Consider the following 26,042-nt stretch of genomic DNA (forward strand, 5'->3'; position numbering starts at 1 on the left):
CCATCGTTGGAGTATCGTTTGGCCAGCATTCAGGAGGGCATACAAGCCAAGGCGGCCCATGCCACCAAATATCCAGAGAATTCATTTGGTAGCTGAGGAGACCACGTGAGAGGTGGTCAGCAGGATTGTCTGGTCCTGGGCAGTGTTTCCATTGCGTGGGAGTTGTGTGTGTTTGTATCTCAGTTACCCAATTATAAACAAAGGTCTTCCATCTGTTAGGATCACAGCGAATCCAACTTAGTGTTACTGTAGAATCCATCCACAATATCACATGAGAAATTTTAAAGTCTGTTGCGTGGCAAAAGTAACACAATAGTCTGGTCCCAATTACTGCCGCTAAAAGTTCGAGTTGAAGCAATGTCACCTTCTTAATAGGAGCAAGTCTGTTCTTGCTACAGACTAAATGGGTTACGACATCATCATCTAAGACAGTACGAATGTACAAAGCTGCTCCATATGCCTTTTCTGAGGCATCACAGAATACGTGCAGCTGAGAGTCTCTTCCATGATCTGTAGCTATCCATCTAGGGACACGTATATGTGACAATGAAGGTAAGCTAGATATTCAAGTGTGCCATCATGCCCGTAAGTTGCAGGACATAAGTTCATCCCAGCCAATTCCTCGGCACCATGTGTCCTCGAATAGCAATTTCCCAACAAGAGAAACAGGGGAAAACAGTCATAGAATTTAGCCGTACATTGTAAAAGGAGTCTTTTGGTAGCTGGCTCTTTTGACAACCTTCTGATGATTTCGCTAGGATCAATACAGAAGTAGTCACCTGCGGTGTTCCAGTCTACGCCTAAAACTTGAGTGTGGGTGTGGAGTTCTCGACCTTCTGCCCTCCAGAGAGTTTAGAGTTGTTCACAGTTGGTAGCCCATTTTGATAAGGGGAGACTGATCGATTTCATTAGGGTTACAAGTTCATAGTATATAGTTATAACCAAATTATCACCTTCTACTGAGGTCACAAAGTCGTCCATGTATGAAGTCTTGTTTATAAGTGGTGCTACGGTGGGAAATGCTGTCGTACACTTGTCGGCAAGTTCTCTTAGTGTTGCAGAAAGTAAAAATGGGCTGCAGGTCAGGCCGAATGGGAGTCTGTTAAAACGGTATTCTGTTACTTTGTCCGCCGTTTGAAGATTTCCTGTTTGATCCTGGCTAATTTTGAACCAGAAGAATCTGGTCAAGTATTGGTCCTTTTCATTCAAGATTAATTGAAGGAAAGCTTGTGTAGTGTCCGCGATGATAGCCATAGAATATAGTCTGAAACCCAGTAAAATTCCCAAAGCTCTGGTAATAGGTTCGGTCCTACTTCTAATACCTCATTCAGAGAAGGAGCATTGTTTCCATGAGATGAAGTGTCAAAGACTATTCTCCACTTAGTGGTTCCATACTTCTCCTTCCTCACTGCATGCTGAGGGAGATAAAATAGCTCCTTTCCTGAGAGTGGGGTGTGAGCGACCTCTACTTGCTCCTTCGTAATGTAGTCTAGCATAAGATTGAAATACATTTGCTTAAAAGTCTCTTGATGTTGAAATCTTTCCCTAAGGTGCTTGAATCGTTTTTCCGCGATCGGTCCGTTACTCGAAAGCACTGTATAATGCCTTTTGGGAAGTGTAACCACTGCTCGATGATCTGTTATAGAGAGAGATGCTCTAAACTCTTCAAGAAGTCTCATATTCTTGTTGTTCACAGGTAGATTCTGATCGGCAGTAATCCATATAGTTTCCAAGTCCCAAAAGCGTCTGAAATCATTGTCCGAGCACAGAGGAGATCGATCAGTCTGAGCAAAATTTACCACGGTTACATGCACACAGGCTTGTGACTTGTTACCACTAAGTATCCAGCCAAACAGAGGAGGCACTAACACTAAGGTTTCAGAGATGTGTATGGGTGAATTGTGCTTCACTATCTTCCAGTAAAAATCTCCTCCTACAAGAATCTCCAAGGGAAGATCTTCTGTTGAATCGGTTTTCGGATCTGCTAGTGTAATCTTACGAGCATCTGGTAAAATCATTATATGTTGTGGAACCGAAGGCTGGTGAGAAATAATGTGAGTACTTTCAAAGGCAGTAAGTGGCACTGAAGAATTCTGCCAAAGCCCTTTCATATTAAACTGAACAAGCATGCGGTGGCGTGGGCATATAGGGTTTGATTCAAAGGAACAAACGGTTAGTTCTTGTCAGTGTACCGTTTGCAATTTCAGATCATCAATCAGCGATTTTGCTATGAAGCTGGACTGACTACCTGCGTCCAGTAGACATCGTGTTGTCCTGCTCAATCCTGCAGGTCCTGAGATGCATACTTAAGCTGTCTGAAGGTACATGTATCCATGGGAAGCGACAGATACCTTTTCCATGGAAGTAATGTATGTCTGACCCGCAAGGCTCCTAATATCCTTTCGCTCCTCACAAATGGACTTATGATGCAGTCTTTTACAGTTAACACACTGAGCCTTTTCTTTCTTTTTGCAATTTGAGACTTTGTGCCCACATTGAAGACAAAGAAAGCATCTGTTTGCTAGTTCAGTTTATCTATTCAATCATTATGCTACGATCTTCTTACAGTCTAGCGCTCAGTGACCCCAAGATTCGCAAAAGATGCAGAATGGTTCCTTTACGCTGGTATCCTTTGGAGGCGATCTTTTAGATTTTGCGTGTACATGAAGTGTGGACACTGTGGGAAGGTTACTAGAAGTGCTGGAAAATTCACCGCGTATCTTCTGCATGGTAAGCGCCCCGTTGACTTCCTTGTTCAGAAACTCCATCAGTTGCAAAATGTCCCCTTCGGATATTCCTGTATGCTTGGCGTGAATTATCCATCTGAAGGTCACTGGTTTGATCCCGGGTTTCGGCACCAAATTCTTACACCGTGAATCACAGTAGAGCAGCGATTAGCAGTCTAACAACACTTTATTACATAGTCACAGAACATACAATATAACATGTCAAAGATACACTGTCCTAAGAGTAAACAGTCTCTCACTTGCCCGAAGAACATCACTCTGTGACACAGCCTATTGACAAAAATTATTAATTCTGCTGCAGTCCGTAACTACAAGTGTGTGTGCATGCATGCGTGCATTAGTGTGTGTGTGTGTGTGTGTGTGTGTGTGTGTGTGTGGAGAGAGAGAGACTGAGTTGTGTAAATTGGTGACACACAAATGACAACTGTTTATGCAGTTACAAGTGTGTGTGTGTGTGTGTGTGTGTGTGTGAGAGAGAGAGAGAGAGAGAGAGAGAGAGAGAGAGAGAGAGAGAGAGAGAGAGAGAGAGATAGTACTTACATTAAATGAAGGATGACTGTGTTAGAGATTGTTTCATTTTCTGAACTTTTTTGTTTGGTCATGTGCCCCACATATTTATCTGGTGATTGGTGATCTTTCATGATTTTTTATCAGATTTTCCAGTGCTGGCATTTTCATTTCTTTTGGGTAATTGATATGTTGTCATACCCCCATAAAATGCTTCTCAAGAGTTGGGGTTTGCTGTTCTTAAACAGCATCTTATTTTGGCATGGCAATAGTCCTACTCCATTTGGATGAAACATATTTCTTAAAATATTGATACAGGAGCTGGTAATTTGGTACATAATAATAACTGTTTTTGCACTAGGTGATTTACAAGTGTGTGACCTAGCAGCTATACAGCAGGGAAATTACATTAGGTGTTCCACAGGGTCCAATTGTGGTTCCCCTTCTATTCTTGATATATGTGAATGCCCTCCCTTCTTTTCTGAAGCAAGAAGCTAAACTGACACTGTTTGCTTATGATACAAGCCTCATTATTAATCCAGTAAAAGAAACTCCGATAGAAAATTATATAAATAATGTCTTTGGAAGAGTTAATGAGTGGTTTTCTGAGAACGAGCTTGTTCTGAACTTTGAAAAATATGCAGTACGTCCAATTTCCTACTATAAGGAGTACAGTTTGTTCAGCAAGTACAACACATCAACAGATGTCAGTAACCAGGGCAGAGCATACTAAAGTATTGGGTGTACATATAGATGAGAATCTTACTTGGAAAATTCATATTTTGTATCTCCTAAAGCAAATAGGTTCAGCAATTTGTGCAATCAGAACAATTGCTAATTTTGAGGATGTAGAAATTAGTAGGTAACATACTTTCACTCTCTGATGTCATACAGAATAGTATTTTGGGGTAAGTCAACACTTAGGCAAAAAGTATTCCGTGTTCAAAAGAAAGTGGTTAGAATACCGGTAATGTGTGGGGCTCATAGTTACACATCTTGTAGGCATATCTTTAAAAGGTCAGGAATTCTTACAACAGCCTCACAGTACATTAACTCAGTAATGAAATTTGTTATCAACAACATGGACCAGTTTAAAAACAAAAGTGACATTCATGATTATAATACCAGAAGAAAAAAAGACTTAGACCAGCCTGTACTTAATCTATCTTTGGCACAAAAAGGGATAAAACATTCCAATAAATTCCCAGATGAAATAAAATGTCTGACAGATGGCAGTAACAGTTTTAAAAATAAATTGAAATCATATCTCCTTGACAGCTCCTATACCAAATATGAATTCTTGAACAGGAATAAATAAATGTATAGGTGTAATATATGCATTTTGTGCCATTCAAGGGAATGTGGTAGATGAAATAAAATGTCTGACAGATGACAGTAACAGTTTTAAAAATAAATTGAAATCATATCTCCTTGACAACTCCTATACCAAATATGAATTCTTGAACAGGAATAAATAAATGTATAGGTGTAATATATGCATTTTGTGCCATTCAAGGGAATGTGGTAGGTAATAAAAAATATTCATGTGTGCATTTCTTGTGCATTTGACACTTTTCACATCATAACAGTTACTGTGAGATTGATCGGTGGAACACATGACTAACTAACTAACTAACTAACACAAGGATGAAATAAGAGTGTCAGTGGAAAAGAGTCATATAGCATTGGTTATTAGGTGGCGTGGGTGGGGGTGGGGGGTGGGGTGGGGGGAGAGAGGTGAAGGATAATCATGACAGCAAAGGCTGTGACACTACTTCAATGTACTTAGAAAGTATCTGCTTCTCACAATGTAGCATTGCATTTTTCTTCAGAATGGGGCTTCTCTGCAGATCAGAATTTTTATAAAAAAACTTTAAGGACATAGGGAGAATAGGTAATTCCTTCTGTCAATAATGTGAGTGTCCTCGTAACTGCCGTCTGCTTCACGTCTGCTGTGCAGCGAGCTACCTTAATTTGAGTATTAACTGTATTTTTCTTACTTATCACTTCTTCTTCCATGTGTTTTTGCTTTTAGGAAGCTTTAATTGTCGAGTGCTAGCAATAGTGTTCCATAAATTTTGTGTTTGTTTTGAATACAGTCAGAGAGAGTCCCTTTAGTCAACCATAGTGCCAGTAGTGCTAGTGTCTGTTTTCAATACAATCCAGAGACAGGTAGTGCTATTTTTATTTGTTTCTACAAGAAGTGGCTAACAACCACAGATTAAAAAGTTGATTAACTCTATACAGTAAATTGCTTTCTTAGAATGGATAGGATGTGTGACTGCTGTGTACGGATGTAGGAGGAGCTGGCCACTGTTTGCGAACAGCTGAGCGTGTTGATGGCCGCCGTCAGCCGTCTTCAGGCTGCTGCCTTGGAGTGTAGCAGCAGTGGGGAGTCTGGTGCGTTGCATGGTACACCCCAGGTGTTACATGCTTCATCCACTGTCCCTGTTGTCGAGACATCTTCGTGGGTACCGGGCGCAGTTGGGCCACCCTCTCCTCAAGGGCAGTGGCTGGTTGAGCAGCGTTTGCGGCATACGAGGCGGAGGGGAAATGTGGAGGCTGGCTGTGTGGCATCGCTCGCTCACGGGGGGAGGGGTTTATTAGTTATTGGAAGCTCCAATGTTAGGCAGGTGATGGAGCGCCTTAGGGAAGTAGCGGAAAGGTCGGGTAAGAAGGCCAGTGTTCACTCTGTCTGCTTGCCGGAGGGGGTCATCCGAGATGTGGAGGAGGCCCTGCCGGCGGCGATAGAGAGCACCCGACTGCAAATTGTTGCTCATGTCGGCACCAATGACTCCTGCCGTCTGGGTTCAGAGGTCATCCTCAGTTCGTACAGGTGGTTGGTGGAATTAGTGAAGGCAGAAAGCCTCGCCCCCGGGGTGGAATCTGAGCTAACTATTTGTAGTATCGTTCCCAGAACCTATCACGGTCCTCTGGTTTGGAGCCGAGTGAAAGGCTTAAACCAGAGTTTCAGACGATTCTGTGGAGATCTGGGGTGCAAATTTCTCGAATTCCGCTATCGGGTGGAGAAATGTAGGGTCCCCCTGAATAGGTCAGGCGCGCACTACACGCCAGAAGCGGCTACAAGGGTAGAGGAGTACGTGTGGAGTGCACATGGGGGTTTTTTAGGTTAGAGAATTCCCTCCCTAGGGCCCGACAAGACGCCTCCTGAGAAGCGGCAAGGTAGGAGTAGGCAAAATGTAACAGAGAATAACAATATTAATGTGCTAATAGTAAACTGCAGGAGCGTCTATAGAAAGGTCGCAGAACTGCTCTTATTAATAAACGGTCACAACGCCCATATAGTACTAGGGACAGAAAGTTGGCTGAAACCAGATGTAAACAGTAATATAATCCTAAACTCAGATTGGAATGTATACCGCAGAGACAGGCTGGACAGTGAAGGGGGAGGCGTGTTTATAGCGATTAGAGGTGCAATAGTATTGAAGGAAATTGACGGAGATCCGAAATCTGAAATAATTTGGGTGAAGGTCACGGTTAAAGCAGGCTCAGACATGGTAACTGGATGTCTCTATAGGCCCCCGGGCTCAGCAGCTGTTGTGGCTGAGCACCTGAAGGATAATTTGGAAAATATTTCGAGTAGATTTCCCCACCATGTTATAGTTCTGGGTGGAGGTTTTAATTTGCCGGATATAGACTGGGAGACTCAAACGTTCATAACGGGTGGCAGGGACAAAGAATCCAGTGAATTTTTTTTTTAAGTGCTTTGTCTGAAAACTACCTTGAGCAGTTAAACAGAGAACCGACTCGTGGCGATAACATATTAGACCTTCTGGTAACAAACAGACCCGAACTATTTGAAACAGTTAACGCAGAACAGGGAATCAGCGATCATAAAGCGGCTACTGCATCGATGATTTCAACTGTAAATAGAAATATTAAAAAAGGTAGGAAGATTTTTTTCTGTTTAGCAAAAGTGACAAAAAGCAGATTACAGAGTACCTGACAGCTCAACACAAAAGTTTTGTCTCAAGTACAGATAGTGTTGAGGATCAGTGGACAAAGTTCAAAACCATCGTACAATATGCCTTAGATGAGTATGTGCCAAGCAAGACCGTAAGAGATGGAAAAGAGCCATCGTGCTACAATAACTGAGTTAGAAAACTGCTGCGGAAGCAAAGGGAACTTCACAGCAAACATAAACATAGCCAAAGCCTTGCAGACAAACAAAAATTACGCGATGCGAAATGTAGTGTGACTAGGGCTATGCGAGAGGCATTCAATGAATTCGAAAGTAAAGTTCTATGTACTGACTTGGCAGAAAATCCTAAGAAATTTTGGTCTTATGTCAAAGCGGTAGGTGGATTAAAACAAAATGTCCAGACACTCTGTGACCAAAATGGTACTGAAACAGAGGATGACAGACTAAAGGCCGAATTACTAAATGTCTTTTTCCAAAGCTGTTTCACAGAGGAAGACTGCACTGTAGTTCCTTCTCTAGATTGTCGCACAGATGAAAAATGGTAGATATCGAAATAGACGACAGAGGGATAGAGAAACAATTAAAATCGCTCAAAAGAGGAAAGGCCGCTGGACCTGATGGGATACCAGTTCGATTTCACACAGAGTATGCATGTTTGTTATAGCCCTGTGTCATTTTGGTAACTCCTAACTGTAAAGACTGTGTACTCAAAACAAATACTTGTTGTGTTGTTATATTGTTCCATTGCTGACCTTGGACTTTCATTAAGGAAGGAATCAGCTTAAAATCACTGTCATGCCATTCTGATTTAATTTCCCCCAAGTCAATGCCGGAGGAAAGGCCGCTGGACCTGATGGGATACCAGTTTGATTTTACACAGAGTACGCGAAGGAACTTGACCCCCTTCTTGCAGCAGTGTACTGTAGGTTTCTAGAAGAGCGTAGCGTTCAGAGGATTGGAAAAGGGCACAGGTCATCCCCATTTTCAAGAAGGGACATCGAACAGATGTGCAAAACTATGGACCTATATCTCTAACGTCGATCAGTTGTAAAATTTTGGAACACATATTATGTTCAAGTATAATTACTTTTCTGGAGACTAGAAATCCACTCTGTAGGAAACATCATGGGTTTCGAAAAAGACGATCGTGTGAAACCCAGCTCGCACTATTCATCCACGAGACTCAGAGAGCCATAGACACGGGTTCCCAGGTAGATGCCGTGTTTCTTGACTTCCGCAAGGCATCCGATACAGCTCCCCACAGTTGTTAATGAAAAAAGTAAGAGCATATGGACTATCAGACCAATTGTGTGATTGGATTAAGGAGTTCCTAGATAACAGAACGCAACATGTCATTCTCAAAGGAGAGAAGTCTTCCGAAGTAAGAATGATTTCAGGTGTGCCACAAGGCCAGTGTCATAGGACCATTGCTACTCACAATACACATAAATGACCTTGTGGATGACATCGGAAGTTCACTGAGGCTTTTTGCAGATGATGCTGTGGTCTATCGAAAGGTTGTAACAATGGAAAATTGTACTGAAATGCAGGAGGATCTGCAGCGAATTGACACATGGTGTAGGGAATGGCAATTGAAACTCAATGTAGACAAGTGTAATGTGCTGCAAATGCATAGAAAGATAGATCCCTTATCATTTAGCTACAAAATAGCAGGTCAGCAACTGGAAGCAGTTAATTCCATAAATTATCTGGGGGTATGCATTAGGAGTGATTTAAAATGGAATGATCATATAAAGTTGATCATCGGTGAAGCAGATGCCAGACTGAGATTCATTGGAAGAATCCTAAGGAAATGCAGTCCAAAAACAAAGGAAGTAGGTTACAGTATGCTTGTTCGCCCACTGCTTGAATACTGTTCAGCAGTGTGGGATCCGTACCAGATAGGGTTGATAGAAGAGATAGAGAAGATCCAACGGAGAGCAGTGCGCTTCGTTACAGGATCATTTAGTAATTGCGAAAGCGTTACAGAGATGATAGATAAACTCCAGTGGAAGACTCTACAAGACAGACGGCCAGTAGCTCGGTACGGACTTTTGTTGAAGTTTCGAGAACATACCTTCACCGAGAAGTCAAGAAGTATATTCCTCCCTCCTACATATATCTCGTGAAGACACCATGAGGATAAAATCAGAGAGATTACAGCCAACACAAAGGCATACCAACAATCATATATTCTATGAACAATACGAGACTGGAATAGAAGGGAGAACCAATAGAGGTACTCAAGGTACCCTCTGCCACACACTGTCAGGTGGCTTCCGGAGTATGGATGTAGATGTAGATGTAGACTGTCAATAATACTAAACTACTACACTGTACTATTGCACTTAAGAAAGCATTTCATACCAATGAAGGTTCTATGTTATTATCACATCTATAGAACACAATGGGTCAGTGGGCAAACTTGTGTCAGATAAGCTGCAGTATGGCATTGTATACCTCAGCATTGTCAGTCACGCTACATCATAACAGTCATCTGCAATATGACTATAAAATGTCTTAAGGGACACTGTTAAAGTTGGTCAAAGTGCCAGTGGTTTATTTTTATCTTCATCTCTTTACATCACCTTTCCTTTTCAAAAGGTACTACAAATAACCCTGGTCTGCAAGACATTATTCTCTTTGAGACCTATGACTAATGTATAACTTCACATTACTGTACTGCTAGGCAAATATTATAACCCATTGTAAATCTATAAGTGAATCACTCATAACATAATCTCCATAGATTACATTGGACTGTCACTTCCTGTAATAGGTCTTCATCGTGACAGTCAGTAAAATGGGAGACCCTGGGTAAAAGTAAATCATCTAGAAAGTGCAGATTACCTTTTACCTTCTGTGTGAGACTGAATTAAAACAGATTGTGTCTTTCCCTTCTTTGCAAGACTTTGGTGGTCTACTTTCCCTTTCTTCCCCCCCCCCCCCCCCCTCTCTCCCTTCCCTACTCAATCCCAACCTCCCTTCTCTCTCTCTCTCTCTCTCTCTCTCTCTCTCTCTCTCTCTCTCTCTCTCTCATTTTTTGAAGAATCTTATTTATGAAAGAGATTATGCAACTTCGACTTTTCTTAGTATATACTATTCATTTCCAGCTATCATTAATGAGGTCTGCAGGAATCCATATGCTCATTGTTAACATCATGTTATTCATTGAGGTTTGTTCTTTTTTTCCAGTTTCCTGTTACCTCAGGTACATCAGGATCTTTCTATTCAACCTGCAGTATTTGCCATTCAACACCACCTCATCTTGCAGGGCATATGTTATCAGCACATCCAGGCTGTGGCTTCCTATGGGGTGCTGGATATTGCGGCAATATTGTAGGTGTGTATATTTATGTAATAGTCTCACAAACTCATTTATGTTCTATAGGACCATGAAATAATTTTTGTTTGGCACTTAAGCTCTTTAAACAATTCATAACAAACAGCTAGATTTGATCATAAGTTGAAAAGAATCTAAGTAATACAAGCCTATGATAAGGCTAAGCTTTTAGTTAAATGTTAATAAGAACCAAGATGCATTGAAGGAATAGATCCTTAAGGTGACATATTAGATCCAATGTTGTTTCTTATATGCATTGATAACTTTCCCAATAGTGTTACATATGAAAGAAAAAATTCTCTGAACTGATGACAGAAACATTATGCTCACGATAGGGGAAGAAAAATGAAAACAGAGAAAAATCTCCTTTTATTGAACTCAACTGAAAAAATTTATAATTTGATTCTTCAGGTACATAATTGGTAGATCAAATGATGTTAATTGACTGATTGTTCTCTCTCATAGCTAGGGTTCTCATTGACACAGTGGAGGTGTGCAGATTGATAAAACTGAGCAAGCTGCTGCAGTAGCTAAGGTGCAGGACTCGTATTTTGGAGAAAGGGGGCTCAAATTCCATTTAACCAGTCAATTTGTAGGCAGTCAACACCACCATCTCCATCAACTGCCTTAGGAACTAGCCCAGAAAACTTACTTCATTAACCATTTAAATGCCCCATAGGGGACCTTCTTAGCCACTGCTCAGTGGTAGTGAACCTGCTGGTCAGTCCCTACAAGGAACTATAAGCAGTGACATTGCCAAAGCATCCATACACTGAGCATGGTCCATGGAGTACTGTTGATGAAATATCTCACTCTGTGTTTGATGAGTCACCACTGAGGGTGGCTGCACATAGCTTTTAACACATGCTTCTATTGTCATCTAGTATCCACAGATACAAAACTAGGTATGGTAGAATCTTGTTAGCCCATTTTTGAAAGGAATAAGAATTTTGAACATCATAAGCGGGAAAACATACTACTGAAAAATATCTAATTTGCTATTGATATGATTTTTTCATGAATGAAAATGCAGAATTAAGGGTACCATAATTGGGGTAACATGTGATTTCATAATGCCACAGTTCCCAAAATGCTATTTCTATAAATTGTAATTCATAATGCGCCTTTTCGAGAATGTGTTTGTAATATCACACCTAGGAACTCTCAACATTACATGTTAGTGTACAAGAAGCAAAAATGTGTTAAATACAGTGACACTGGGTAAATCCGTGATATTGAATATGTAAACTACTACTATCTGCCAATTGGGATGCAGGAATGTCATGTGAAGTGAGAGCATCATCTCTAGCATCCAAAATATGTACCTTGCAATGATGTTGAAGAAATAAAAGACACTAAAATTGTGATTTAACTACCCTTCTAAAAACAAAAGAATGTTGGGTATAAAATGTCTCTCCATTAGTGAATCACCGCTGGTAATTGAATAAGGCTTACCACTTTTACAAGCTATCAGTATATCATACATCTTGTTTGCGTAACTACGCTATAACACAGTAGGGTATAATGTGCAGTCCCGCCTTCACAAAGGTTTGAAAAATGTACCAGTAGTTGACTGTTTCTTTTGTCCTGATTTTAATAATGTGTTGTCTATCTTAGTTAACTCTCCTTGACAAGATTTTTGACAGCTCGATTTTAAAAAGCAAGGTATTTTGATTAGCCTAATACATTTTTGTGATTTAGTTGAGATAATTGAGAGAGTGGAAAGCAAATAAGTCAGCAAGTCATGATGGAATCCCAACCAGTTTTTCAATGAGTACTATACAGCACTGACTACTTTCTTAGCTTGATTTATTGTGGATCTCTCACCCAGCTCAAACTCCCAATTGATTGGAAAAAGCACAGGTGACTCCTGTATCTATGAAGGGTAACAGAATAGGCCCACAAAACTGTGGACCAATATCTTTAATATTGGTTTGCTGCAGAATCTGTGAACATATTATCAGTTTGAATATGATAAATTTCCATGACAGAAGAGTTTCTGTCCATGAACCAGAACAGTTTTCAGAAGCATCACTCATACAAAACTCAGCATGCCCTTTCCTCACAGGAGATCCTGCGAACCACGGATGAAGACAACAGGTGGATTCCATACTCCTAGATTTATGTAAAGCACATACTGCCAACTGTTAAACAAGATACAAGCATTTGGAATAGGTTCCGAGGTATGTGAGTGACTCGAAGACTTCTTAAATAACAGAACCCAGTCTGTTGTCCTAGACAGCGGGTGTTCGTCAGAGATGAGGGTATCATCAGGGGTGCCGCAGGGAGGTGCGAAAGCAACTCTGTTATTTCAGTCTCCAGCTGTTTTCTGATAATGTTATGGTGTATTGGGAAGGTGTAATTGTTGGGTGACTGTAGGAGGATACATGATGACTTAGATAAAATGTCTAATTGATGCGATGTAAAAAAAAAAAAGTAAGTTAATGCAGATGAGTAGGAAAAACAAACCAAAATGTTCACGTACAACATTAAAGCTCGTGTCATGTAAGACAGTGCTTCAGTGCCTAGAGACGAAGCATTGGAGGGTTGAGAACTGCGTGTGCATGGCAGCAGAGAGTGGGCAAACAAAGTCCACATTGGCAAACTGTGTTGCTGCGGACAACAGTCAGTCACATTTGCCTTTGGTACATCATATTATTATTCAAATCTATGAGAGAAATTCAGGAGAGAAATATTAATTCATGTCTTGATGACATTGTGTCCGCTGCTCCACAGATTTGCTCTGCATGATGTCGAGAGGCGAGAACAGCTGACACAGCATTGTGAAGATGTGAAGTACAATTGTTCTCAAAATGACAATTGTCTAATGATAGTATCATTGAAACTGCTTACAATAATTGTCATTTATTGCGATCTGTATTATAAGTAAAAATTTAATATACATTAAAATGAACTTCGAGCACAAACCAAAATCATTACATTTGCTTCACAGCTGCTTCTGCTCAATAGAATTTTTAAAATGTGTGTTGATGTGTTTGACTGTAGTTAACTGCAATTTCTGCGCATTAAAAAGAATTAGTGGTAGTAAAGACTAATGAAAAGACTACCATAAAAATGGTCAGTAAGTTGTCATATTTTTCGCTGTTAACGGGCATTGTGAGTGTAAACTAACTTGTTTGACATTACAGTGAGAGACAGCATTTATAGTCTATTGAACAAGCAAACAATTAACCATCATCTGTGAATAACTCCAGGGAATGATGACCGATAACACCAATATCTCGACCAGTAACAGTTACTGTAATTTTAGAGTCTCATTTAGTTCGTGTCTTGAAAATGAAAGGAGTCTACATTTGGAAATATTAGACTTTCAATGACTTTATCCAGCTGCATTCTCACTTGTTATTAGAGCTTACAACGTGGTGGGGGAAGCTTAACTTCTCCTTGGGCAATATATTGAACATTATACTCTGCATAATTCAAAGGATACGAAGTCCTAATCAAAAAGGCTAGGAAGTTCTCAGTATTACGTATGTAACTGTTATGTTGACAACGCCACAAGTCTTTAAAACTAAGACATATTATTACTTTGTTTAAAAGTATGTATAATAATATCACCATCACTTCTACTTGAGTCTGTTTCTGAACAATCTGATTGTAAATTTAAGATGACAGGTTCAAAGCTTATATCCATCATCACTTCCCTGTCAAACTTGTCAGCATGCCACACAGACTGTGCACATGCTACAGGTGGCATGTTGTCTATTGCCTCATGCGCAAGTGATGCAGTGAATCTAATCTTGAATGCGCCCCCCCCCCCCCCCTCCAATATAGCCATATCCTTTCCCCAAATTAATTCCATAGGGCTACACTGACAGTGACACATTTGTAAACGGAAAACTGTGTGGCCCCCCATTCGTGTGCAAGGAAGTCACGTTTGCATGTTCTGTCACATACTTGTTTAAATTAACAAGCTGCAGGAGGTCGGCACAAGTCTAGTTTATACTATACTTAATATTTTTATTTTTTAAGCCAGGGAAAAAATATCCATTTTTTCGTGTTTATACGTGGTTTTTTCTCTGTAACAGTTGAATTGTAACTGGCAATGACCGACTTCGAAGCAAAGTATGACCTGAATTGTGAATCACATCACAAAATTGACAGAGTTCATTTCTGAATGGTAGTCACTGCTGTTTTGCTTACACATAAATACAAGTTTACTCTCAGAAACAAAACCAGAAGAAGAGTCAGCATGCAGAATAATCATCCGAGAATCTACTTCTATGAAAACTTTAAAACCGCCTGTACCATCACCCATTTTCCAGCAGATCCTTCTGGAATGATTCTAATTGGCCTGTGTGTCATCAAGCTAATGCAATGTTGAACTACCTCATCATCTTGTATCATGAATCTTTATATGGGATGCAGTTCGTGCTGCAACTAAGTCACTTCTTTGAACTAAAAACTCTCTTCTTAACATATCAGGAACCAATTACCTTCAAATTTCCTTACATTGATGAAGTGCTTACCATCGAAGCTAATTTTCTCCTACATAACTGTAACACAGTTTTGTGATGTCGGGCATTCATCATTCACATGGATCACTCTAAAACATCATTGTTAAAACCGTCCATTTACTTTACAGGTTCATTGTGATTTCGATGCTTTCGAGGCAACATGAAACCAACCTTTTCTATGGTGCTTACAGCTCTGACACTTTTGTTTACAAATCTCTTGGTACCATTACATGGTTCTGGAGTCCATTCTTGTGTTTTCAAATGTCGGCAGTAGGATTGCTTTTGAATTCATGTTTGAGAAAGTTATAAATTTGGTAAAAAGCTCCCTCACCTGACTGTGAAACACTTCACCTTTATTGCCATCACCCACCTCCCCCCCCCTTTTTTTTCTTAATCACACTTAAACATTTACAGATAAAAATTCACATCTATACTGCTACAAGAAAAAGAAAAAAAGAAAACAGAACAGACAGTTGAATGAATAATTCAGTTGTCGCTAAGTACAACAACAGTGCACCATGTAGGAACCAGATTCTCACTGTCTAGCTGTAACTCACTGCTAGACACTCAGAAAGAGAATGAATATTATTGCCTGCCAGAGGCTAGGAAAGGGGGATGCGCAGAACGACTGAAAATTGGGCCGCCTTTCAACACGAAGCAGACTTTAGTAGTGTGCTGCTTGATGCAATTACATTGATTAAATATCTAGACGTAACATTGCAAAGTGATATGAAATGCAGTGAGCGTACAAGGATTGTAGTAGGGAAGGCAAATTATCGACTTAAGTTTATTGGGAGAATTTTTTGGAAGTGTGTGGCTCATCTGTAAAGGAGACCACACATAGGATACTAGTGTGACTCATTGTTGAATATTGTTAGAGCATTTGGGATCCACACTTGGGCAGATTAAAGGAAGACATTGAAGCTGTTCAGAGAAGATATTTGTTTTTAGATTCTGTTATTTTGAATGAATAGCTTTATTTTTTATTTAAATACAGTTTTTCAAATTATTATTAGTCTTTAATCTGAGCAGGGATGCAAAGTACAATAAATTTAGCATAATTCAATATCTTTCACTGCCAGTTTAGTACACTAGCACGTGACCTCAAAATAACAAATGGCATTTTTGAACTGTTCATTCAAGTGCATTTTTCCACAATGTGTACTTCACAGTTACAGTTCCTGTTCTGTGGATATTACAAAGAGATTTCTTGTGCATTCCACAACAGAATCTTGTTTTCCAGTCTTCGTTCCTCTTGCAATCTTGACATTGCCATGGTGCTGGTAACTTGGAACACTGGTGTTGGATCGTGGACCACTATTGTCAGAATTTCAAAACCAAATGCTTTCAGTGTATCTTATACATCCTTATGGAGAATGTTGATATTTCTAGCTCGTTCCTCCAAGTTGCCTTTTCAAAATGCCAGCAAAAACATGAAGAGTTTTTGTCCTTCCCGATTATTGTCCTGTCACTCAAAAAATCTTTGTGTGTATGGAATATATGCATATAGTGTTGCAGTTTCTACTGTCTCCATGAAAATTCTTAGCAGGTACTGCCATCTTCCTTTATCACATCTGTCCTCTCTTGTCATTTTTTCTCCATTCACTCATCAAGTTTTATTGTAATGGAGTGTATATGGTTTGTATTCACGTACTTCAACAATCACTTGCCACTAATGATGTTGTATAGAGAATAAGATTACCAAATTGCCCATTTTAGAAACATAGGAAACTGCAGTAAAGTGATTCGTGATGTCCAAAATTAAAGAACAAACTTTTTTGTTCCTATTGGACAAAAATTCGTTCAGAATTTATTTCTTATTGGAACTCTACAATGGAAAAATTAAATAACAAAGAGAATGAGAGAAATATTTCCTAAAACCTTCATTTATAACAAATAAGAAACCATAACTATAAAAAAATGGATCAGTCGAGAGTGTGAATACACTTTCAATCATTTTAAGACAAAGACTTGACACAGTAAGTATGTAGCTCTCCCGATAAAATTATAATAGCGAATAATTCAACATGGGGTAGTCAGAATACCATGCTTGCTAATGCGAGGGTTAATGTGTTCACTACCTCTTCATTGACTTCAGAACTCAAAACATAACAGTTAACTGTGTCCATTGCTTCACTAGCTTTTGATGTTGTAGGAACAGGCAAAGTTTTTGGTTCATCCTTGTCTACAATTTTGTCTTGTTTTTCTGTTGTCTGATCCCGCAAGGCTTCATTAGTTGTCATAGCCTGACAGACGGCAGCACATTCATCACATTCTCACATTTAACATTTTCATTGAAGCTAAGGTAGTCAGTGTTTTCTTCTTGCTCCATTAATTGCTGCCATTGTTCAGCTGCAGTCCCTTTATTCTCTGGTGTATCTTCTGTAAGTATCCAATAAATACCAGCTTTCTTGAAACAGATTGAGATTGTGTTTTCGTGCAGAGATTGCAGGCACTTCTTACGAAATGCATAGCAACTAAGATGGATCATTTTGGATTACAGTATCAAGACAGTATCTTCTGTACAATAATCTTCCTGTGTTTTTGTTTCAGGCCTTGTATAATGCCTTGGTCAACTGGCTGAAGTTGGATTGTATAACTGGGAGGAAAAAAACACTACATTTACATAATGTACCTATAACATATCTTGAGAGTGTGCTGCATACATGTCAGTAAACAGGAGGACTTTCCTATTACTAACACCCATCCTTGCATCCCAGGCATGCAAGAATTTTTCAGATGTGATAGTTGTTACTCATACATTTGCTTTGGATGTATATTTTCATAGTAATGCCCACACATTTTGAAAGCATTGTGGACTCTTTGCCTTTCTACTTAAAAGTGCCATAAACGTTTCTGTTTTGCATTTATTGCAACATAATAAAACAGTTAGCCCCTCTTTACTAGTTTTTCTGCCATGGCATTTTTCTCCTCTGAACTCGAGAGTTTTGTCAGGCAGAAGGTGAAAAAATAAGCCCGTTTCACCTGCATTAAAAACATAATTGGGACTTCACTTTTCTATGATTGATGGAAGAGAGTTTTCCTATGAGTGAAGAGTGTCAATGTTTGTTTCTATCCTCACCTTGAACAATTTATACGATAAATTGTGTCTATTTGTTGACTTTTTTTTATCCAAAAATTGGATACTTTGAAATCTGCAAGTCCAACTTTTGTGGCAAATATGTTTCTTTAACATGAACCACAATACCATAAGTTGGAATATTTGAAACATGAGGTTATTTTATCCATTTCATCAGATCGTTTTTCTGTCCTGGAAACCAATGTCAAGCACTCATTTTCATTTGCTGTTTCCTCATTCAAAACATACTGCTTCGGTATTCTTCATTTACAGACTATTGTATTTCATGTTGATGGTGCAATGCTGCTTAGCCTTCACACAACATTGACAAGCTTCATGTGTAAATTTTTGTACACTTTCTGAGTAAACTCAATAACACTTGTAACTCACATCATGAACATATATTTTCAAGAATGTTTTGATGTGAATGTATGATGTGATAGGATAGACAAACAGTTGATTGAGTGCCTGGAATTACGGCATTGTTGTACAGGGCCCTGCAATCTAGGCATTCTTGCAAACAAGCTAGCAGCGTTATTGAAAAAAAATTCCTTTGGCTTCAAGGGTGGCTATGTTCTGCCAGCATGATGGGCCTCTGCACATACAAGTTGTCAGGTGGCAAGTCCTAAATACAATCCTCTATGGTAGGTGGACAGACAGAAATGGTCATGTTTCTTGGTCACCAAGCTCCCTGTTAATTAACTCTTTATGTTTTTGCACATGCATATGGTTGAACAGAAAATTTTACCAATAAAAAATAACATAGGAGACATATTTATCAATTGGACTATGAATAGTGCTGCCCTCATAAAAGAACTGCAAGATTACATCCAAGGAGTTGCACATGGCAGTGTCAGTAGAATTCTGCTTCTTCAGCAACACAGTTTTTACAAAGCACAACTTACTTACAATTAAATCACATAAACTAATAGTTACCCTCTTCTGGAAAAACTGAAAACAGAGGACTTCTGGAGTGGGTTACCTTGTGATTGGTATTGTATTTTGAATGTTTGTTGAATAACTGACACATCAGTGCTGTTTGTAGGTTTGACTGGGAAGGCTTAGTATGAACCACACTCTCGATGCACCCGTATGCCATCATTTCTTTCATGGAAAACCCAACCATCAGTCAAACAGAGAGGGAAAAAGAGTCTGACATTAGGCAGATAGGCAAATCTGTGCACTAGTCAAACATCATCAGTAGCTAACAACAAAGTTCAAATCACAGTCCTGGAAAAAACCACATAGCACATGGATGCTGTCAATAAATACGCTGGAGACCTAGCTGTAAACATTAGCTGCTTGACAAGTGAGACCATGGCGGTCTGCAGCAACCCTTAAATCTGCCACAGACATTTTGCCACATGACCTTGGGCTGGTGGATGTATTCTTCTGTGCCATACCTGGTGACCTTACCAGAGACATATATTCAGTGATTCATTGATGCAGCTGGACAGATTACAATAAATTTGAAAGTGGATTGAAGTGTTTAGGAGAATTTATGAAAATTACTTTGAACTTAATCATTTGTCTTTGCTTAACATCTTCTCTGAGTATTTGTTTGGAATGCATTCTAATGGCTGTATGTCTGTAACCAAAATTATTGGACATATATTATTTGGAATGTTCCGTTTCAATTAATTTGTATTACCATATAAAATATTTACTGTTCCTCCTGCAAAACCCTTTATATATTTTCACCACATGCGGATCATTTTCAACTCTTTTCACATAAGTAACCATTTTCTAACAGCATGACTCTATTGTGTATAGTTGGTTGTCTACAAACTGAATTAAAGAACTGACAAGTTGTCTGATATGTCACTTATAAAATTCATTAGTAAAAAGATCCTGTCTAATTATTATTATGTTATGATAACATCTTCCTGTTAAGAACAGAATTATATATAAATAAAGGCAAATGCCTGATATACTTTTAGTACAAAGAAAGCTAGAGTCATACTGTGATTTATCCAAAGAACCTTAAATTATTGTTGAGTACTGTTTATTAGTTGGGGCCATTACCAAGTAGGCTCGGCAGGTTAGCTGTGAACTTCTTCATGGGTATTTTAACTCAGAACAAGAATGTCACAGAAATTCTCATCAAACTCCACTGGAAAACCCAGCAAGGAAAGTACTGTACATTTCACAAATCTTATTCTAAAAATTATGAGAACCAACATGCCAATAGAGCTCGAGTAACATTTTCAGGATGTGATACCCCACAGCCCTTATGTGTTTGAAAAAATGTTGTATTACCTCCTTGAGCTTCTAGTAAAATACTTTATTTACACAGCCAGTTTCATTTGTGTGACCATCATCAGGTTCATAAAATAAAGGTAAGATGACATTTTTAAAGAAACATATTACAAGAACAAATTAGAGAAATTTGTGTGTGGAAAGAGAGCAATTGACAACCTTTCTTATAGATAAAGATGTAATGACAGTAACGATCAGGATATTTTTGGGAAAAGGAAATCAGAAATTAAGGATAGAAATTAAGGAAAAATATAATAAAATCTTTTGTCATCACTTGTTGAACTTGAGTAGTAACATATGTGGTGCACAGATTTTTTTACCTATCAGAAATGAGATAAATGTTGAGAAAATGTGTATTCATTTTCCGAAATTATGCATTTCAAACAGTAATATCAGTTCAAACTGAAAACTTTAACTTTTTATACCTGATTCAATTCATTTATTTAATTTTAGGTACAAATTACATCCTATGCAGTGAGTGTGAAGCAATATATCGTTTAAATATGTATACGTCACCAAAATTTCCGGATTCTGGGACACCCTCTAACGCAGCTCAGAGCTTGGCTCCTGATCTTATGGGTACAGATCCCATTCAAGAAGAAGGTATTTACAGTATTATACTGTTATGCTTGAGATAAAGTTTATTTCTTAGAAATCCATTATGTGTGTACAAATACCATTACATTTCATACTTGTTGCTTAATTGGATCACCATCGAAGTTCAGGTATGTAGTTGTGCTTCATATGTGTATTTTGCCTGTGACACTCTTGAGTGTCATCGAGCAGAAATGTTTGTTATGTTATAAACCCATATCCATATTGGTCATCATATGAACATACATTATCAGCATTTAATATGAAAGACAAAGCACAGTTACCACTTTATTTGTTCTTGGCACTACATTCTAACTGTTTCAACTCTTCACTACACCATTCAACCTATGTGAATGAAATGATGACTTATTCAGTTAAGGAAATGGGAGCAAGCAACCTGTATACATTAGATAATTAGTGAATTTATTAATCAGAAGTAATACTTTGTGAAGTTTGTTTTTGTCCCTGTATTTTACAAAACTGAATGCATGGCTCCACCCTTTCCTCTTATCCTAGTGACTCCAAATATGACACAGCTGATTTTTACATTGAATGGAGCCATATTGGAGGGACGGTGGAAGATGGTCCAAGATAAATTACCAAAGGTTTTGAAAAGTGCCATGTAAAACCTGTACACATTTTTCATTCAGCTCCTACACTTCTGGTGTCAAAGAACTGGTTTTTTAAATGCTGCACGTAAAGCTTCATCATATGTGTAATCCATTAAATTTTGGGCATGCAGCCATGCAATTACTACTACTAACTTTGATATTTCAGCTGCATATTGTGCAGCCGTCCTCAGGGTGAGTCACAAGACTGACAGCAAGGTGCCAAGTGTGGCCTTATATACTCCACCACAGTGGTATGGTGCAGGAGTGTCACTGATGCTGGTCAGTGACAAAGAGGTACACTTACACATATGCTGCCTGTGGTGATAGCATTGAGACATTCAATTCACTTTTCGATGTGTATTTAGTGGCAGCAACACCTTGACAACCTTTATGCAATTGAATTACATCAAGAGCTGGATTCCATGCCCTATCCAAATTAAAACCATTGTCTCTATTTGTTAAGCTATTGGAGAATCTAATTTCTATGGGATCCTTGAAAACAGAATTCCAAAAGGAAGAAGTGTATGTTAAAACCTTCATGTCACTGTAGTTCATTGAATGACCCATATCTATACAATGCTCTGTCATAGCTGACTTGGCTGGCTGTGGTAAACATGTGTATTTTCAGTGTTCCATGCCTCTCCCATGAACGGTGCATGTTGTCTGACTTACGTTCGAAACATCACCATTTCCACAAGGAATCTGATACACGCCCACTTTACGAAGCAATAAATCATCCATCACAGAACCCAATAAGGCTGCAATCTTCATATGAGATGGAAGATCACCTTAACACAGTGTTTGTGAATATGGCTTATTTTCGAAGAAAGAGCACCCACATAAGGCAAAAACACTCTTGATCTGAAAGTACTACTTTCTTCTTTCAGGTCTTGTACTTTCATTCTAGGATGCATATTCAATGCTATGCAATTTCCCCCCCCCCCCCCCCCCCCCCCCCCGGAAATATCCATTCACCTTAAAAATGCTCTTGAGGTGTGTGAGCTCTTCTTGCAAATTATCATAATGGATATACAGTGTGCCCTGTGCACAGAGGTCTTAAGGACTCATTTTATTTGTGAAGAGTGATTGCAGCTACTGGCTCAGAGGATGGCAAGACAGTCTGTGGCCCAAATATCATAAGTAGTATTTGCATGACTGCTTGCCCATATTTTAATGGATTATTCATTATGCCACAAGAAATTAAAAAGTACACATCATCATATGGGAGTTCAGACAGTCCAGAACTGAACTTCACAGCACTTCACTTTCTTCAGAACATTGAAAGGCAAGCCATTTCTTAGGGTGTAGAAGAGGTGATAGTCAATTGATGGGAGATAAGTGCTTTAAGCTGAAAGAGGGAGGATCAGCTATCCGCATCATCAAACAATAGAAACTGCAGTTGGAATATCAAGAATATAAGAAAAAATATGAGTGCTACTCATGATAAAAATGAAATGTTGACTTGCAGACAGGCACAACAAAAAGACTGTTGCACATTCAGTTTTCAGCAAAAGCCTTCTTTGGAAAAGGGGGGAAAAAACCTTACACACACATTCACACAGCAAGCACACCTCATGCACACATGTTGACTATTTTCTGCCATTCCAGCCAGAATCAATCCTTTTCATAATATTGTTGATATTCCAATGTGGACTTTCCATCATTTGATCTGCCAGAGATGACATTCATGTGTGTGTGAGGTGTGATTGCTTGTGTGAACAAGTGAGGTAGTGCAGTGGTTAGCATAATGGACTCACATTTGGGAGGACGACAATTCAAGTCTGTGTCCAACTATCCAGGTTTAGGTTTTCCGTGGTTTTCCAAGAAAGTGCCAGGATAGTTCCTTTGGAAGGGCATAGCCAATTTATTTCTCCATCCTTCCCCAATCCAAGTTTGTGCTCTGCCTCTAATGACCTCGTTGTTGATAGGATGTTAGATGTTAAACACTAATCTCCTCATTAGTGTGTGTGTGTAGGGGGGGGGGGGGGGGGGGGGGGTCACGCATCCACGAAAGCTTTAGTGTATCAGTCTTTTTTTGTGCCTGGCTCTGCAACTCAACATGTCATCTTTGCAGTGGATAGAAATCTCTCTTTTTTTTTCTTTATATTATCCACATCATCAGTTAAGTACAATTGAAGTAAGTCATATGTTAGAGCGCCCTAAAGCTGAAGTTGAAACATGGAGTGTGTCTGGAAATGAAGTTGAATAAATCCATAAAGAACAATTCTTTAAAAATAAAAGTACAGATGTTTGGTATTCTTTGAAATAGCACCCTTTGGCATCAATACATGTTTACCAGTGAGTCGGACAACTCTGATAGGCTTTCTGGAACATCTCATTGCAGTGGCCTTCACAGCATTTACCATCCCTAAATAATGGCCCTTTAAGGTTCTTCTTATTCGAGGAAACAAAAAGAAATCTGCTAGTGCCTGATTGGGACTGTATCATAGCTGGGTCAATGTTGTGACACCATGCCTGGCCAGGAACATACTAACATCGAAGGCAGTGTGAGATGGTCATTGTCTTGATTGAGTCGCCAATTTCCACTAATCTCCTTCGTGATGCGAAGTGCCCAATTTCAGAGTCTTTCAAATTTGCTGTTGACAGTTTTTTCACATCTCACAGACTCTTGAGTAGAAAGTGTCTTTGGAATCAAAACAGATGATGAGTATCATCTTCATGTGGGATTTCATCATCTTTGCCTTTTTTGGCTTTGGAGAAGTCTTCATGTGCCACTCTGCCTGATTTCCCTAGCTTCACACAAAATTTAATGACCTATCACTGTTCAATGAATAGTGGCATTTTAATCTCCCAATGTGTCACTTAAACACAGGTACACACTATGAGTAATCCATATTGGGCAACAGCCAGCGGGCAACAGGCAAGGAATGTGTTGCCTTCCCAATACCATCCACCATCTTTCCACTCACCAGTCACAGTGCTGCAACCTTCTTGATTGGCAGGAAAAAAATCATTCACTTTACTTTCTGGACACAGCCTTGTAAACCTTTATTCAGTGCCAGTTACACTCAATTGATCGCCATTAGGTATCGATCATCATCAGGTAACAGAAATTATTTACGTTAGCTTTCATGGTATGCACAAAATGTGTGAGTATTGAACAGCACATCATAATTTCAAAAGTATTTGACAGTGCGCTTCAGATGTTACTAATACTGACAGTTTCTTTAAATTGACCAAGAGTACACAACAATTCAGTCTGAAAACATGGGCGGACACTGTGGCTGAGCGGTTCTAGATGCTTCAGTCCGGAACTACGCGACTACTATGGTTGCAGGTTCGAATCCTGCCTCGGGCGTGGTTGTGTGTGATGTCCTTAGGTTAGTTAGGTTTAAGTAGTTCTAAGTCTAGGGGACTGATGACCTCAGATGTTAAGTCCCATAGTGCTTAGAGCCATTCGAACCATTTGAATCTGAAAACATGGGTGTGGTAATTTTCTGTGTAGATTTCATTGTCTGAACTATGCAGCTTTATTGAATTTAAATAATGCTTCCGCATGGATTGCTGTTTGGACTTTGTGTTGGTATAATAATCACTTGTTTTATCTGAAGTCTGAACATGATAAAGTTACTCCTTTACCCCTTTGGTATTGGGCCAGCAATATATTTGCAGATATTGTTATTTGTGTTTTCCATTGTGGTATCAATTATGTTATCTATAGAACAAATAGTTTCTGTTAATTCAGGTTATCTGGAAGTGGGAACAGCAGGAACGACAGTAAAAAGTAACAGTTCCAGCAAGTCCAGTGCATTCATGTTTTTATGAGACAGTGTGGACAATCCACAGGAATCGTTTGTAACCCTCTTAAATTCCTTCTCTGGTTAATTGATGATATCTTCATTATCTGTATTCAGGGCCAAGACATTCCTTCCTCATTCTGCAGATTCAAAACTTTCTAAGGGAAGTCTATTTATGTATAATGAAGAGTTACTGGTGAAATAAACTTTCATTGGTTCCCATCTTTGATCGAAATGATAACAATAGTAAACATAAAATAATTATGTCACTCTTACTGTGGTATCAATAAAAATAAATTTACAAGAAGGCTATCTTATGTCACTGTCATCAAGAGTAAATAAATTTATATAACTTTATAGGGGTCACTTCTGTATTCCATGTTGCTATGTGGAGTACACAAACCAGTTGCCAACAGTACCCGTAATTTGATAGCTATTACTTGTTCCTCAATGAAATGTGTCTCCTATGCTGTCTAGCCACTTATGAACAGTACACCTACTGTGATAAACAATCATTTGCTCAGAATGCAGAAGGACTTGACAAGGTGTTCAGATATGGACATTACCCTCCAAACGCAGCCCATAGGCAGATCTCCCGTGCCATGTCTGTACATTTCTCTAATCTCTAATCATCCCCACTAACCAGCTGCAAATGAGCACTCCACCTTATTATTCTGAACTGGAACAATTTAGTCATAACCATGGTTCTGGCTACATTTCTTC

General features: G+C 39.1%; 1 protein-coding gene across 1 annotated transcript in view; it reads left to right on the plus strand.

The window, feature by feature from the left end:
• The window catches only part of LOC126282514 (probable E3 ubiquitin-protein ligase HERC1), a 715,173-nt gene that overhangs the window by 442,436 nt on the left and 246,695 nt on the right, over positions 1-26,042 (plus strand). The window contains 2 exon segments of the mRNA XM_049982172.1: positions 10,393-10,540; positions 20,810-20,959. Of these exon segments, the coding sequence (XP_049838129.1) occupies positions 10,393-10,540; positions 20,810-20,959 (298 nt within the window).

Source organism: Schistocerca gregaria, chromosome 7, assembly GCF_023897955.1.
Source record: "Schistocerca gregaria isolate iqSchGreg1 chromosome 7, iqSchGreg1.2, whole genome shotgun sequence".
In the NCBI taxonomy this organism is placed as follows: domain Eukaryota; kingdom Metazoa; phylum Arthropoda; class Insecta; order Orthoptera; family Acrididae; genus Schistocerca; species Schistocerca gregaria.